This window comes from Protopterus annectens, chromosome 11.part0 (genome assembly GCF_019279795.1).
Source record: "Protopterus annectens isolate FY-2018-M chromosome 11.part0, PAN1.0, whole genome shotgun sequence".
NCBI lineage: Eukaryota > Metazoa > Chordata > Ceratodontiformes > Protopteridae > Protopterus > Protopterus annectens.
The window spans coordinates 757,269,938-757,283,878 of NC_056745.1; the positions used below are offsets into that span (position 1 = coordinate 757,269,938).

Sequence of the window (13,941 nt, forward strand, 5' to 3'; positions counted from 1 at the left end):
TATGATGCACTGGAAGCTTCATGTAGTGCAGCTATGACAGGGGCAGTCATTCGAAGACATGCATGGTTAAAAGATCAGCCTCTACCAGATCATGTGAAGGCAAAACTTCTGGATGCACCTTTGGAAAAGAACAAGCTTTTTGGTGCTAATGCTAAGGATGTGTTAAAGACCATAGAGGAAAAAGCAAAATCAGTTCAGACGGTGAAAGATTTCCTCCAGGTTCAACCCCCCAGATTCAGTAGGAATTGGCCTTCAAAAAACTGGTCCTTTCCTAATACAGAAAAGTTTCAAAGGGGTAAAAACAGACGTGGAAGAGGCCAATACAGAGGTCCTTACAGGGGACGACAATGGCAGCCAGGAAACCAAAGAAGCGACGCAGGGGTTTCACCTGCCCCACAGCCTCAATCTCAATGACTTTCCTCTACTCCCGCCTACCAGGGAACAAATAGAAGCTCCCTTGGGCGGGAAATTATCTCTGTTTGCAGAAAATTGGCACAGACTGACAAAGGACAAATGGATTTTGGACATTATAGACCGTGGCTACAGGTTCCATTTTCATACCTTGCCAAGAAAACAAGGCATGCCAAACCTACCACCAAACCAGAGGGCAGAGGCTATCAAGCAAATCTCTCTGCTGACTCGGATAAAAGCAATAGAAAAAGTTCCACAACAAGAACAAGGCCAGGGATTTTACTCAAGACTGTTCCTTGTTCCAAGAAAAGAATCTCAATGGAGACCAATACTGGATTTGTCCGCATTAAACACCTTTCTCATAGTACCAAAGTTCAAAATGCTGACTCTACAGCAACTCCTTCCCATGCTGGGCAAGGGGTCTTGGCTGATTACTCTGGACCTCAAGGAGGCATACCTGCATGTCCCTATCAGACACAGCTGCAGAAGATACCTCAGATTTCTTGCAGGGCCAGAGCATTATCAATTCTCAGCATTGCCATTTGGCTTATCTACTGCGCCCAGAGTATTCACAAAATGCCTGGCTTCAGTAATTGCTCATTGCAGGCTCCAGGGGATACAAATTTACCCGTACCTGGACGACTGCCTCATACAAGCGGATGACAAATTGATGTTGACAAAAAACTTGGACTATGTCATAAGATTACTACAAGCTCTGGGATACACAGTCAACTTCCAAAAGTCAAGACTGCAGCCATCCAAGCAAATAATTTTCTTAGGAGCCAAATTAGACACAGCCTCTCAAATGGCTTACCTGACAGAAGACAAGCAAGAGAAGTTAACTCATTACTTCAAAGGTTTAGCAAAACTCACCCAGATGACTGCAAGGAGATTCCTACAGGCCCTGGGTTACATGGCATCCTGCATTCTCCTGGTTCCATTAGCAAGACTACACATGAGAAAGCTTCAGTGGTACCTAAAAAGCATTTGGTCTCAGCACAGCAACAACTTGGAGACAACCATACCGCTCATTCCATGCCTACAAAAGGAATTCCTATGGTGGGCCTCGGTGAGCCAGGCAAACACAGGTATGTCATTCAAACCACGGATAACACGGACCATGACCACAGACGCTTCAGACCTTGGATGGGGGGCACACATGGAAGGCAGGTGTATACAAGGACAATGGTCTCCAAAGGAAACACATCTGCATATAAACCAAAAGGAAATGCTGGCAGTAATGCATGCCATCGAGGCCTTTCAACACCAACTTCAGCAAGGCCATTTACTGATACGGACAGACAACACCACTGTGATGTGGTATATAAACAAGCAAGGGGGCACCCAGTCTTACCCCCTTTGCAGACTGACAATGCATCTTTGGGAGAAATCACTGAGCCTAAACATCCAGTTACAATCCCAGTTTGTTCCAGGCAAAGACAATGTCTTGGCGGACAGCCTAAGCAGGAATTCCACAGATCCACACGAGTGGAGGTTACATCCGAAGATCTTCACACAACTCACTTCGACATGGGGCAGGCCAGAAGTAGACCTATTTGCCTCTCACCTCAACCATCATCTACAAAAATTCTGCACAAGGACATACCATCCAAAAGCTTGGAAAATAGATGCTCTCTCATTCAACTGGAACTTCCTAATAATCTATGCATTCCCACCTCTGCCAATGATGACCTCAGTATTACTAAAGATCAAAGCAGAGAGACCCAAGGGAATCACAATAGCTCCGGACTGGCCAAGACAACACTGGTACCCACTACTACGGAGCATATGTCACACCAGGAGGTGGGCCCTTCCTCATTGGCCTCTACTTTTGACTCAACACAATTTCAAAACAGTGCATCCAAACCTTCAGACACTGCAGCTAACAGCCTGGGAGATCCCATAAATAACCTCAACCTATCTCTCTCCAAGGAAGTTCAGCGGATACTAACAGAGGCCCGAAGACCATCTACCAGAAAGGTTTACTTAGCAAAATGGAAGAGATTCAGCAATTGGAATACCAGCAAGGGACATGATGCATCATTGTTGAACATCCCACTCATCTTGGAATATTTGGCAGATATCCTAAAGAACGGCCTCTCATATTCTTCCATAAAGATACATGCATCAGCTATTTCAGCTAGATATAACACTGATCCTCCTGTCTTTTCACACCCTTTGCTAAGGCAATTCCTCAGGGGAATCAAGAACATTAAGCCACCAAGAAAGGCCCCAGTACCAGCCTGGGACCTCAATTTTGTCCTAGAAAAACTGACTCTACCTCCTTTTGAGCCAGCAGCTACAGCTGACTTGCAGTTTCTCTCATGGAAGACAGCTTTCCTGTTGGCAATTACCTCAGCAAGAAGGGTTTCGGAACTACAGGCCCTAATGGCAATACCACCGTTCATAATTTTTCACAGAGACAGGGTTTCTTTAAGGACCAACCCTACCTTTATGCCTAAGGTGGTATCTAGGGTTTCTCTAAATCAAGCTATTCATCTGCCTGCTTTCTTCCCCAATCCTGAGAATAAGGGGGAAAGGCTGTTACATACCTTGGACATTCACAGACAACTTCGATACTACCTGGACAGAACAAAGGCCAGTAGAAAGTCTGAACAACTTTTTATAGCTTACGCTCCTGCAGTCCAAGGAAAAGCAATTTCAAAACAGACAATCTCAAAATGGATTGGACATTGCATCAGATTCTGTTATTCCTTTCATGGAAAGACTGTTCCAGCCAATGTCAGGCCACATTCCACCAGAGCTACAGCCACCTCTACAGCATTCTTAAGAGGGGTGCCTACTAAGGACATTCTAGAAGCTGCTACATGGAGCTCCGTGCATACATTCTCCAAACACTGCAATCTCCCTCTATACTCCAGATCCAGAGCAGGCTTTGCTTCGGCAGTCCTGCAGGGTTTGATTGCCACACCATCTTTTTCCTAGAGCATTCCTCCTCCCCAGCTAAGCTATGGTATTCTACCCATATGTTATGACTGCAGTTGCATTCTTGAAGGACATAGTACAGTTTTGTACCTACCATAAATGTAGATGTCCGATAGATATGCAACTGCAGTCGGATTTCCCCCCCCCCTCCATACCCCTCTATGCCTAGGGTCCACTCCTATCCCTGTTTCTCTTAGCTGGGGATATCTGTTATGGTGTATTTGTTTTATTGCTCATTTATTTGTCTGGAATCCTGTTTTTGTCTTCCAAATTTGATTACAGCCTTCCTTGGAGGGCACCTGGCATCTGGGGCAAGAAACACTGAAGAAAAATGGCGTCGGCTGATGCTTATGTACCCCAGCCGCTCTGACGTTGGAGGAAAATGCGACATCAGCCGACGTCGGACCCAGACTTTGGAATCCGGCCGACCGAGGGCTGCCTGAGGCAGGACAACCCATATGTTATGACTGCAGTTGCATGTCTATCGGACATCTACATTTATGGTAGGTACAAAACTGTACTCTTCTCTGGTACAATGGAAAATCACAGGTTTTCCCTACATGTTGTATCCTCTAATTTTATTATTTTTTGAAACATCTCTTCTTGTGCAGTCTCATATTCAGCCAGCCTTTTCTTCATTTTGACCTCTCATTTTTGTAGTTTTATCACCTCATCTGAATTTCTGTTTAAAGCTTCTTCATTTTTTTCAGCTTTTTTTGTTTGAGTTGATGTAGTCTATCAGTGTTTTCATTTATTTTAATCAGATCTATGTGCAGTTGTCTTGTACTTTCCTCTAGGTTACTAGAAGTCATGTCGGGAGCTTGCACTGCTTTTTGCTGAGCAACTGTAGTACTTTTCCTAGTCAGTGTTGTTTCCTCACATTTTGAAACTGATTTTCCTTCGGGTCCTCTGTGTTTCTTTTTAACTGGCATCCAAGATGTACACTTAACTAGCCAGTTACTGAAATTTTTCCAGAAGTATGAGTTCACTGGCTTTCTCTGCTAAGTTTCTGTTTTACACTAGGAGAGCTAGAATTAAGTTGTTACTCTATGTACAATCATCTTGGAAGCCCAAGAGCCATTTTTGATGCAATTTTCAGAATGAAATAGTTGATTCAATGGGAGCAAAAAGAAATAGAATTTCATCAAAAATATGACTTGTTACAGATGGATTTTCTTCGGGTTCCTATCATATGTTCGAAGTTTTAAAACTTCAAATCACTAAAGGTCGACTTCAACCTTCAATGATCGAAATTTTAAAACCTCGAATCATATAACAGAGATCACCATAGAGTACGGGAAGGGAAGATTTCCCTTTACTGCATTGTAGTGCGATCTCGGAGTTGGTATATTTAAGTAGCGGGTGGGGTGGGGGGTGCAAGGGACTTGCCCCCCTGCATACACCATTTTTTTTTTGTTTTGGGCTTAAAATGTTTGTTTTTTTTTTTTGACATTCGAAGTATTAAAAGTTCGATCATTAAAGTTCGGACTTTAGTGATTCGAACTTTTAATACTTCAATATTATGATAGACCCTTTTCTTCAGCCAGCAGCTGTTCCTTCTGTTTTGCCAGCATTAGCGAATGCTTTCGTAGCAGCCATTGGTTTGCCTGACAGTCTGTCTCTTGCCTTCTGGAAGTCTAATAAATTATAAGGTCCCTCAGACTCTCAAACCTCTCTTTTCAAACCATAGTTTAGAGCCTACAGTGATTTCTCTGTCAAAACCATTTGCCAGACATTGTTTGGCAGCTAACCCCATTCTTTCTGGCAAAAATTGAAAAGCCTTTCATAAGTTTGGGAAGAACACGTGCTATTTCTTTCACGTTAGCCTTCAAAATAATGAACTGTCAGGCTTATATGTCCAAGTTTCTGCTGGCGTGTTTTGATAATACGAACAAGTTAATTGTTGACCTCCATCCTTCATAGACCAGGACATCTTGAATTATTCGTTAACCTGCATGTCTCAGATGGTCAGACACTCTTTATAATATTTTTATGGCACTGCTGGTATTGTTCCAGAGCAGCTGCTAACTTGTTCAATGAAGAAAAGATTTGCCTGGGTTTGTTGCCTTAATTTACCAGAGGATGTCAGAGCAGAGATCCTGAGTGAAACTTGCACATTTTTCTTTTGAACCTGGACATAAGACTGATTTGTAGTTCATATCTTAGAGAATATTGTTACTCATTGGTCTGACTTCTGCAAGAAGAGTATCTGAGTTATAAGCTCTTAGGGTGTTTCAGTTGTATCTAATCTTTCAGAAAGATAGGGTAATTTGAGAACAAACCATTTATACCTAAAGTGGTTTCAAAGTTTACTTGAAGTCAAGGTATACATCTACCTGCTTTCTATCCAGAACCAAAATGTAAGAGGGGGAGAGAATTTTACAGCCTCTAGATGTCCACGGGCAACTCTGATATTACAATGATAGAAAAGAAATCTTCAGGAATTCTGATCAACTGATTATTTTCTGTGAGGGTAAGAGAAAGGGAAAATCAGTGTCAAAATAGACCACGTCTAAACAGGTGTCCCATCCTATTGCTAATTTTTAATCTCACAATAATATGACACTTCAGGCTGGGTCTCTGTCTACATTACCAGGGCATTGGTTACATCTGTTGCTTTTTGGAAAGTTGCGGATTCTAGAAATACATACTTTCATCAAGCACTATAAATTAGCCATTCTCTAGGTCCAGTATAGGCTTTACTAAGCTTATTCTTCCGGGGCTTCCGGACCCTGATCTTTCATCATCCTCCCTTTCTAATATTTACCAATATAGCTTAAGCTACTGCAATAGGAACACCCTCCCCTCCCTCCATCCCACTTATATCTTATGCCAAGATGTGGATATTATTTCCTTTTGCATAGTGTGCAGGGCACTATACTCCCTTATTCTTAGGCAAGAAAGCTTTTGAAGGTTTGAGGCCCTAACCACTGACTTTGTACCACTCTCCTCGAGGTGTTTGGTGGTTAGGGCACATCAACGGTTGGTTAAGCTTTGGAAGTTGGACAGCTGTCATATCCTTGGCAAGATATAAGCCATATAGCCTAGGCTACTGCAACAGTGATTACTTGAACATCTACTAATATGATAACTTTATTTGTACAACTGTAGTTTATGGTGGTTGTACTCCAATAGTTGTACTTTTAGTAATACTTCTGAGATGTGACTTTATATTGAAAATGCTGTTTTCCATAATGCTATGTATAATGTGGGATTGGGAGAAATATTCCAGGGCATAATTAAGTGGAGGTCTTCTTCACAAAAAACTTCTGTAGTATTATAACATTTGGGCATTCTGTTCTGTTTCACCTGTCATTCACCATGCAGCTTGTCTTCCATTGCTGTACGATTTTTTTTACTTGAAAATGTCATCTGTGTACACGTCTGTGTAGTTAACTAGTATTTCTGTGCAACTCCTTTATTGTTACCTCCATAATGTGTATTCCCCACTCTGGAAAGCATCCATTGATCAATTTCTTTTTTTGAGAAATCAGTCTAGAGTTGATCAGTTCTGCTTCTATCTTTTTATTAACAAGTAAGAAATTCCAAATATTAGGCGCATTGAGTTATTCGAAGCAAAAGATTTATTTAAAACACCACAAAGCTTTCAGGCAATGCCCTTCTTCAGTGTGTACACATCAAACTAAAGAACATAACTCCATTTAAATAATTCAGTGTGACACAACCCAATCAAATCAATATTGGATGCATAAAAATTCCATTTTATATATATATATATATATATATATATATATATATATATATATATATATATATATATAAAGAAAACCTTATCCTCTCGAGCCACACGCTCTAGGGATCTAAACCTCACTACAACAAAAAATAGGACGTGCTGGAGGGATAGATTCTGTCCCAGAGACTTCCCATGCTTTAGAACAAGATTCCAATCTACATTAGGCAGAGCTCCACACTAACACTCTTCAAAAGAAACTTTGATGAGTGGATGGGAAACAGAAAGTTTACCCCGGGGATCACTTCAGAGGCACAGGGAACTAATCTAAGAGGGCGGTGAAAGCCAACACATTCTGGCTAGGCTTATAAATGCCTTCAGGCAGATAGCCAATACCTACCTATGAACCTATAAATGCACAGAAATGGCTATCACACTTGACTGCGTAGCCTACAACAGTTAAACAGACAGTATAGACATTTTGAGATCTGTGCTGTCTCTAATAAGTTAGTGAAAATATGATGCCTTAAAACAGCAGTTTTATTATTTGAGATAAAACTGAGAAGACAGAGGAGTTGCCGCAGGAATTCCCCCAGTCTTAGAATGTTTTTCACAGAGCTGAACAAAATCCTTATGCTTACATTATTCTTGCTTTTGTATAAGAATACTAAATCAATCCTGGGATTTCTGTTGAACTCTCATACCCTTGCCTTCCTGATCTGCAGCTCTTTAAATCTAAGAAGTGTAGTGAACTTTACACTCTCCTTGCCACTAATTAGTCATGAGGCTAAATGAAACACGATTAAAGCCCTTTGCCTCTTCTTACCAGTCTTGTTTGTCCAGTATAACTAGTACTGCAGTGATGGGGTAGGACAGTGAAAGTAAGTAGATGTGTATTTTCCTAGTAAATTAAATACTAAGCAATGTTTGTAAGGTTTTAAAACAATGCCTCTGTTCCATGTATAGTCACTTTACTGACAGCACTTCTGTGCTATAGAATGTTGCCTTTGTATTTCATATCATCCTTCATTTGCTACCATCCCAGGTACCACAAAAATTTTAGTTCAGTAAATATACCTCTCTACTTCATAAATTTCACAAGAAGCCAGATTATGTCAGCTGTAAGAATATAACCCCCTAGGGATAATGTGTGCTAATTCAAAGATTACAGTAGAAACGACAGAAGAAGCTCGCCACAGCTGTTTTATAACACTGTTTAATCCAAGTTAAAAGCAAACACAGGATCCAGCGCTTTCACATTATAATAAACGCTTCCTCAGTCTTCTAAGACATAATTAATACAGAATGTCCTTATCCTTTATAACTTTTTCAAAAATTCTAACAACCCAATCATCTGAAAATCATTATGACATCATAAACATTAATTAAACATTTAAAACCATACAGAGCCCTTTCTAAAAACTAAACATCTAGTAAAACCAAATGTCATTTACTTATACTGTTGCACATCTAATCCAAAAAAAAAAAATTACATTTTTCAATATTATGCAGATTGTAAATCCAGAGACTTAGTATACCTGGCTCAATGCCAGTCATGTTTGTCTTTCTATGTTGGAAAGACAAAGAACACTTAGAGAGCGTGTTAGGGAGCATGTTTATGCCATCAATAAGGAGGATGAAGGGAATGCTTTGGCAAGACATGTCCTTGAGCAAGGAGCTACACACAAGTTTAAATTCAGGGTTTTAGAGCTAATTAAGAAAACAGGTAGGTTAGGAGATATTAAGACCTATACAGAAGAAATAGAGAACAAATGGATAATGAAGTTGCAAGCACACAGGTCTTGTGGTTTGAATGACAAGGTGTCACTCAAACCTTTTTTAATGAAACAACCTTATTTACATTAAATATATATGCATACACTCTTTATATTAAGTATACATGCATACATTTTTTCATAAGGAATAAATTAACATCAAATAGCTAGGAATATATATATCACTATGTTTTGTGTTTTAATATATGGTTCTATTAGATTGTTTTATGAAGCTCCTATTTATATGTGTATATGTTCTTGATATTCTTATGAGAAATGTTTTTTATATATACGTATATATTTCAGATGATACTTGTATATATGTTTTATTTGACTGTATAAGAATATATATATATATATATATATATATATATATATTTTTTTTTTTTGGCTTAGATGTGCGACAGTATAAGTAAATGACATTTGGTTTTACTAGATGTTTAGTTTTTAGAAAGGGCTCTGTATGGTTTTAAATGTTTAATGTTTATAATGTCATAATGATTTCTTTCAGATGACTGGGTTGTTAGAATTTTTGAAAAAGTTATAAAGGATAAGGACATTCTGTATTAATTATGTCTTAGAAGACTGATGAAGCATTTATTATAATGTGAAAGTGCTTACTTATTGTCTGGATCCTGTATTTGCTTTTAACTTGGGTTAAACAGTGTTATAAAACAGCTGTGGCAAGCTTCTTCTGTCGTTTCTACTGTTTGTGCATTTTTTCTGAAGAAGCACCTTACCCAGGACTGACTGGATATATTTTCTCTAATTCAAAGATTCCTGAAAGTTGATAACTCCTGAATTGCTATACTGTTAATTGACATCTACAGAGCATCCCTGGTAGCCAGTATCACTTCTGGCTACCTTAAATTTGGTACTTGTCATTCTACCTAAAGCAGGAGTACTAGCCTGTTTTAATGCTACCCTGTTTGCAAAACTATTTGAACCAGTAGTGTCCAAATAAATGAATTACCACTGATTTTTTTTGCAGGAGCTACATTTGTTTTTTTAAGAATATTTCTAGGTTTTTGCACACACAATCTCTGCAGCAGAGATGGTGGAAAACTTTTGTATGACTTCCCTGTCAGTCTGCACAAGAAACTTTGACATGGAAATTTGTCACTGAACTGGTCACATCTTGATTTAGTAAGTGTTGACAAACCTACCTACCTATCCAGTAGATTGGATATGATACACTCAAGTCCCACTTAAATGATAACTGCTTAGTCAGAATTTCAGAAAAGGAGTTGTATTGAAACATTTGGGTGCTGTGGAAGGCAGTCCCCTACACCACCATGCAAGCAGGAGAGCTTCACCCACTGTACCCCTTTAGCTAATGTAACTAGCTCTGATTGTAAATAGACATTATGTCTGGAGTCTGCTTCTCTGAGTGTCTTTATTTCACTCTATAAGTAAAGTAATTTCCCAGAGATCTCCCTGAACAGTTGTTGATATTGTATTTAGAATTTATGCACCTGTAAAACAATGTTGGTTACATCAGCAATATTATTTGTCTGGACTTGATTCATGTCCTGTTCATTAGCAGTTCTGCTCTAGAAAGGTATCAGCTTTTACAAAACAGTCTTTATCCTGTTTGATACTTCAGCAAGATTGTAGTTACTAATGCATATTTTCTCAAATAAAAATGCAGCATTGGGCCTTGCATTTGAGCATTCCCCCTCGCCCAGACTGATCCTGTGTCTTTTGAGAATATGATTTACTACATAATGTATACGCAGGCAGGTAGTCCCTGCAAAAACATAATTAGGTTAGTTTTCATGTAGACCCAGACCTTTTGGAGTTGCTCTGTCCCCAGGTTGAATATCATTTGCCACTTGTTTTCTTTTCAGCATTGATGCCAGTGTTACAGAATAAAGTCTTCATGTGCTGTCTCCTGAACTTGAGCATTTTTTATGGAAAATGACTATCATTTCCACTTAAATTGTTTACCTGGAATTGAATTTTATTTTTCAGACTGTTACATATTACATGGTAGACTAAACTGTACCACCAGCCATGTAGAGTCTTCAGATCCTCACAGAACTTTTCTGTATTGCAAAAGGGGAATTTTTTAACCCAATATAAAAGTGTAAGCCTGTTTGTTTACATGTGGAAAGACAAAATGATTTAGCACTACAAGACATAGGATCTAATTCTTACGAATTCCACAACATAGTGAAATATTTTTATATTATATATATAAGGTTAGGTGTTTTCTTCCAAAAAATCAAGACTTCATAGGAACTTTTTTTCTTTTAAAAGATTAATTAGCTTAAGTGTAACAAAATTCTGTATCTATTTCACTACATTGGTCGAATCCTTGAGAATCTGGTCATGTGGCTTGAGATGTTGGTACATTTTGTTTTATTTCTTGGCACTAGAAGCTTCTGTGTTTGTTTTTGTGTGGTATGACAAACCTCTCAACTGTACAGATTTTCGCAGAATGTCCAGATTTTTACCTCATATATTTGGTCTGTTCCTCATAAAATCTGTGGTATTCTGGTAAATCATGGAGGATTGCAGTCATTAAACAATGACCAAATAATGACGTATGTTAGAGTTTTACACTTCATATCTTTCAGAAAATGCATGCTAACACAAATCCTGTTATTCTAGCAGCTTTCTAAGTATATACGAGCAATATTTAAAATCTGTCCCTATTTTTGGGCCTTTGGCCCCCCATTATGTTATGCTTTGTCCAGATTTCTTGCTTAAAGAGTTTGAGAGGTATGGTGGTATTTAACAAAATAACAGAAGTCTTTGGTCCATTGGTCATATAGCTGTGCACAAATGAAGGTTACTGTACAGTTAACATTGAAGATAAATGTGCAGCATGAGTGTGGAAGTGTGCAGTTAAACTGAATAATCCAGTTAAAATGCAGCAATGTTAAAGAAAGAGCTGTTCTGGTTCACTAATTTAACTTAATTGCTATTTTTGTATTCCAGCATATAATTTCTCTCACAGAATAGATCATTTGTCCTTTGGAGAAATTATCCCAGGAATCATTAACCCACTGGATGGAACAGAAAAAATTGCTTCAGATTGTAAGTATTCATTGCTGTTCATTTGCATTTGTTTTAGTCTGTTTTGTGTTGAACTTATTAAAGTCTGTGACATTATCATTCCCTTCAACATTCTGTTTGTTCCTTCTCAGACCCTGCTGCAGTTGCTTATGGTGATAGTCCCCCTCTTCAGAGAGAAATTACTTTGCAACTTATTGTAAGAAGAGCTAGGTAGTACGGGTGATGGGAGGAGTAAGTCATGTCAGGGGACTAGCTAAACAGTCTGTATAAGGCTTCCTTTCAAAAACGCTGAATATCAATCCCCAGTACATTTTTGAATGTCCTACTTTTCCAAGAGCCCATAAGCATGTGTTGTATCTTGCTTGTATGCATTTGCACTCCTGTGCTGTACTGCCCTCCGAAAACTGCCTGGGGTTCTGGTTTTACTCAGAAGTCTAGTAAAATAGCGTCAGTTTGTGCATGTGTCCTGATTCCTCATATACCCCCCCCAACGTACACAGCAAGTGAAAGCTGACTGATCTGCTCATTTCCCTCCACCAGTCTTCCAGCAGCTGGACACTTGATCAGCCTCTACTCAGTACAGGAGTATGTAGACACATTGTTCCAAATGCAGCAGAACATTTATTAGTAACATTTAACAGTTGCTCTCATTTTATTAAATAAAAAGGTGTTTTTATCTAGCCCTCTATGCTGGCTTATTACAAAATGTGGCAACATTGTCTTGGATAACCCCATATTTAATGAAATTCCAGAAATCCACATTTTTCGTAGACATCATATCCAGTAAAATGGGTTTAATCACATATCTTTTGCTTTTTCGTTATAAAGTTTTGAGAGATATGTATTGTTTTTATGTCTGCTTATGCATGTTAACTGCTTCACATAATCTGTTTAAATGTTGCTGTAAACCAGAATTTTATTCCTGTGTAAGTTTTGCAGGTAGCAATAAAGAATATTTTCTTATTGGCTAAGTTAATAGTAAATTATTGTTTTAGTCTGTATAAGTGTATGCCAGATGGTCATGATGCATTTTATGTAGTATGTAGTGCACATTTTTTGTAACAGTCAGCTTTTTCTAAGTGGGTTCTCATTTCTGCGTCCTTATTTTAGCACTGTGTATATCAGAACATCTTCTGTACACTTTTTTAAGAAGTTAATAATGAGTAATAGAGGCATCACCTTTAGTAAAAGATTTATTGTTAATGGGAGGTTTCAGTAGATAATGAATTTGCCAGTGATTCTCAAGGAAAGCATCACAAACTCTAAACTGCCTGCTCAATCAGAATTGATAACACAGTTCACCTACATATGGATCAGAATAAATGATGGTCGTCATAGTCAGTGTTGCAGTATTGATTCTTAGGAATTCCTGCTATGCAGAAGTCCATGGCAGGCCCAAATACCAGAGTCTTTCTCCTTCCCAGCCAGCAGATGTTAGGACGTCAAAGTTGTACGATGTGAGTTTAGTTCTTGCTATGTAGTCAAGTGCAACACCGTGTTGCTTGTAGATGTCAGTCAGCCTGTTCTACCAGAGCACTTATAAATAGGAACCCGACTGGGGATCTTCCTTGTCTTTCCTCACTGATATATTGTATTTGTTAATGTTTAAAATGGTCAATGATTGTATTTCATGTAGTAAGCAAGTACTCCACAAGGATTTTCATTTCTATTGCCTTTTTTTGTTTTAGGCCATAGCGCAATGTCCCTAACTGTCCTGTCTGTGCAAGGTTTAATAGTAAGACTGTTAACTGTGGAGACAAATCCTTCCAGCAGCATCTAGAGTCTGGTTGGCAAGGGCCTTCGTACATACTAAGATATGCTGGATCCCAGGCCACCATTCCTAAAAAAAGTTCAAAGACAAACACTGGAAGGAGAAGGATATGAGGAAATCTGACATCACCTCAAAGTCTGATTCCCCACCAAGACTTGTTATTACCAACAAAGGTGAGGCCTGAGTCCTGTTGGCATGACCCAGTCTGACACTAGGCTAATGTCCCCACCAAGATTTGTTATTGCTGACAAAGGTGAGGCCTGAGTCCTATTGGCATGACCCAATCTGACACTAGGCTGATGTCGATAGGGTCTTAGACCACT

At 38.9% G+C, this 13,941-nt stretch overlaps 1 protein-coding gene across 4 annotated transcripts in view; it reads left to right on the forward strand.

Annotated features, from left to right (window-relative positions):
• Nucleotides 1-13,941, forward strand: part of ERGIC2 (ERGIC and golgi 2) — a 646,362-nt gene that overhangs the window by 379,884 nt on the left and 252,537 nt on the right. For all 4 annotated transcript variants that reach the window (XM_044088198.1, XM_044088197.1, XM_044088200.1 and 1 more), the window contains exon 10: nt 11,770-11,868. In XM_044088198.1, the coding sequence (XP_043944133.1) occupies nt 11,770-11,868 (99 nt within the window). The remainder of the gene's footprint in view (nt 1-11,769; nt 11,869-13,941) is intronic.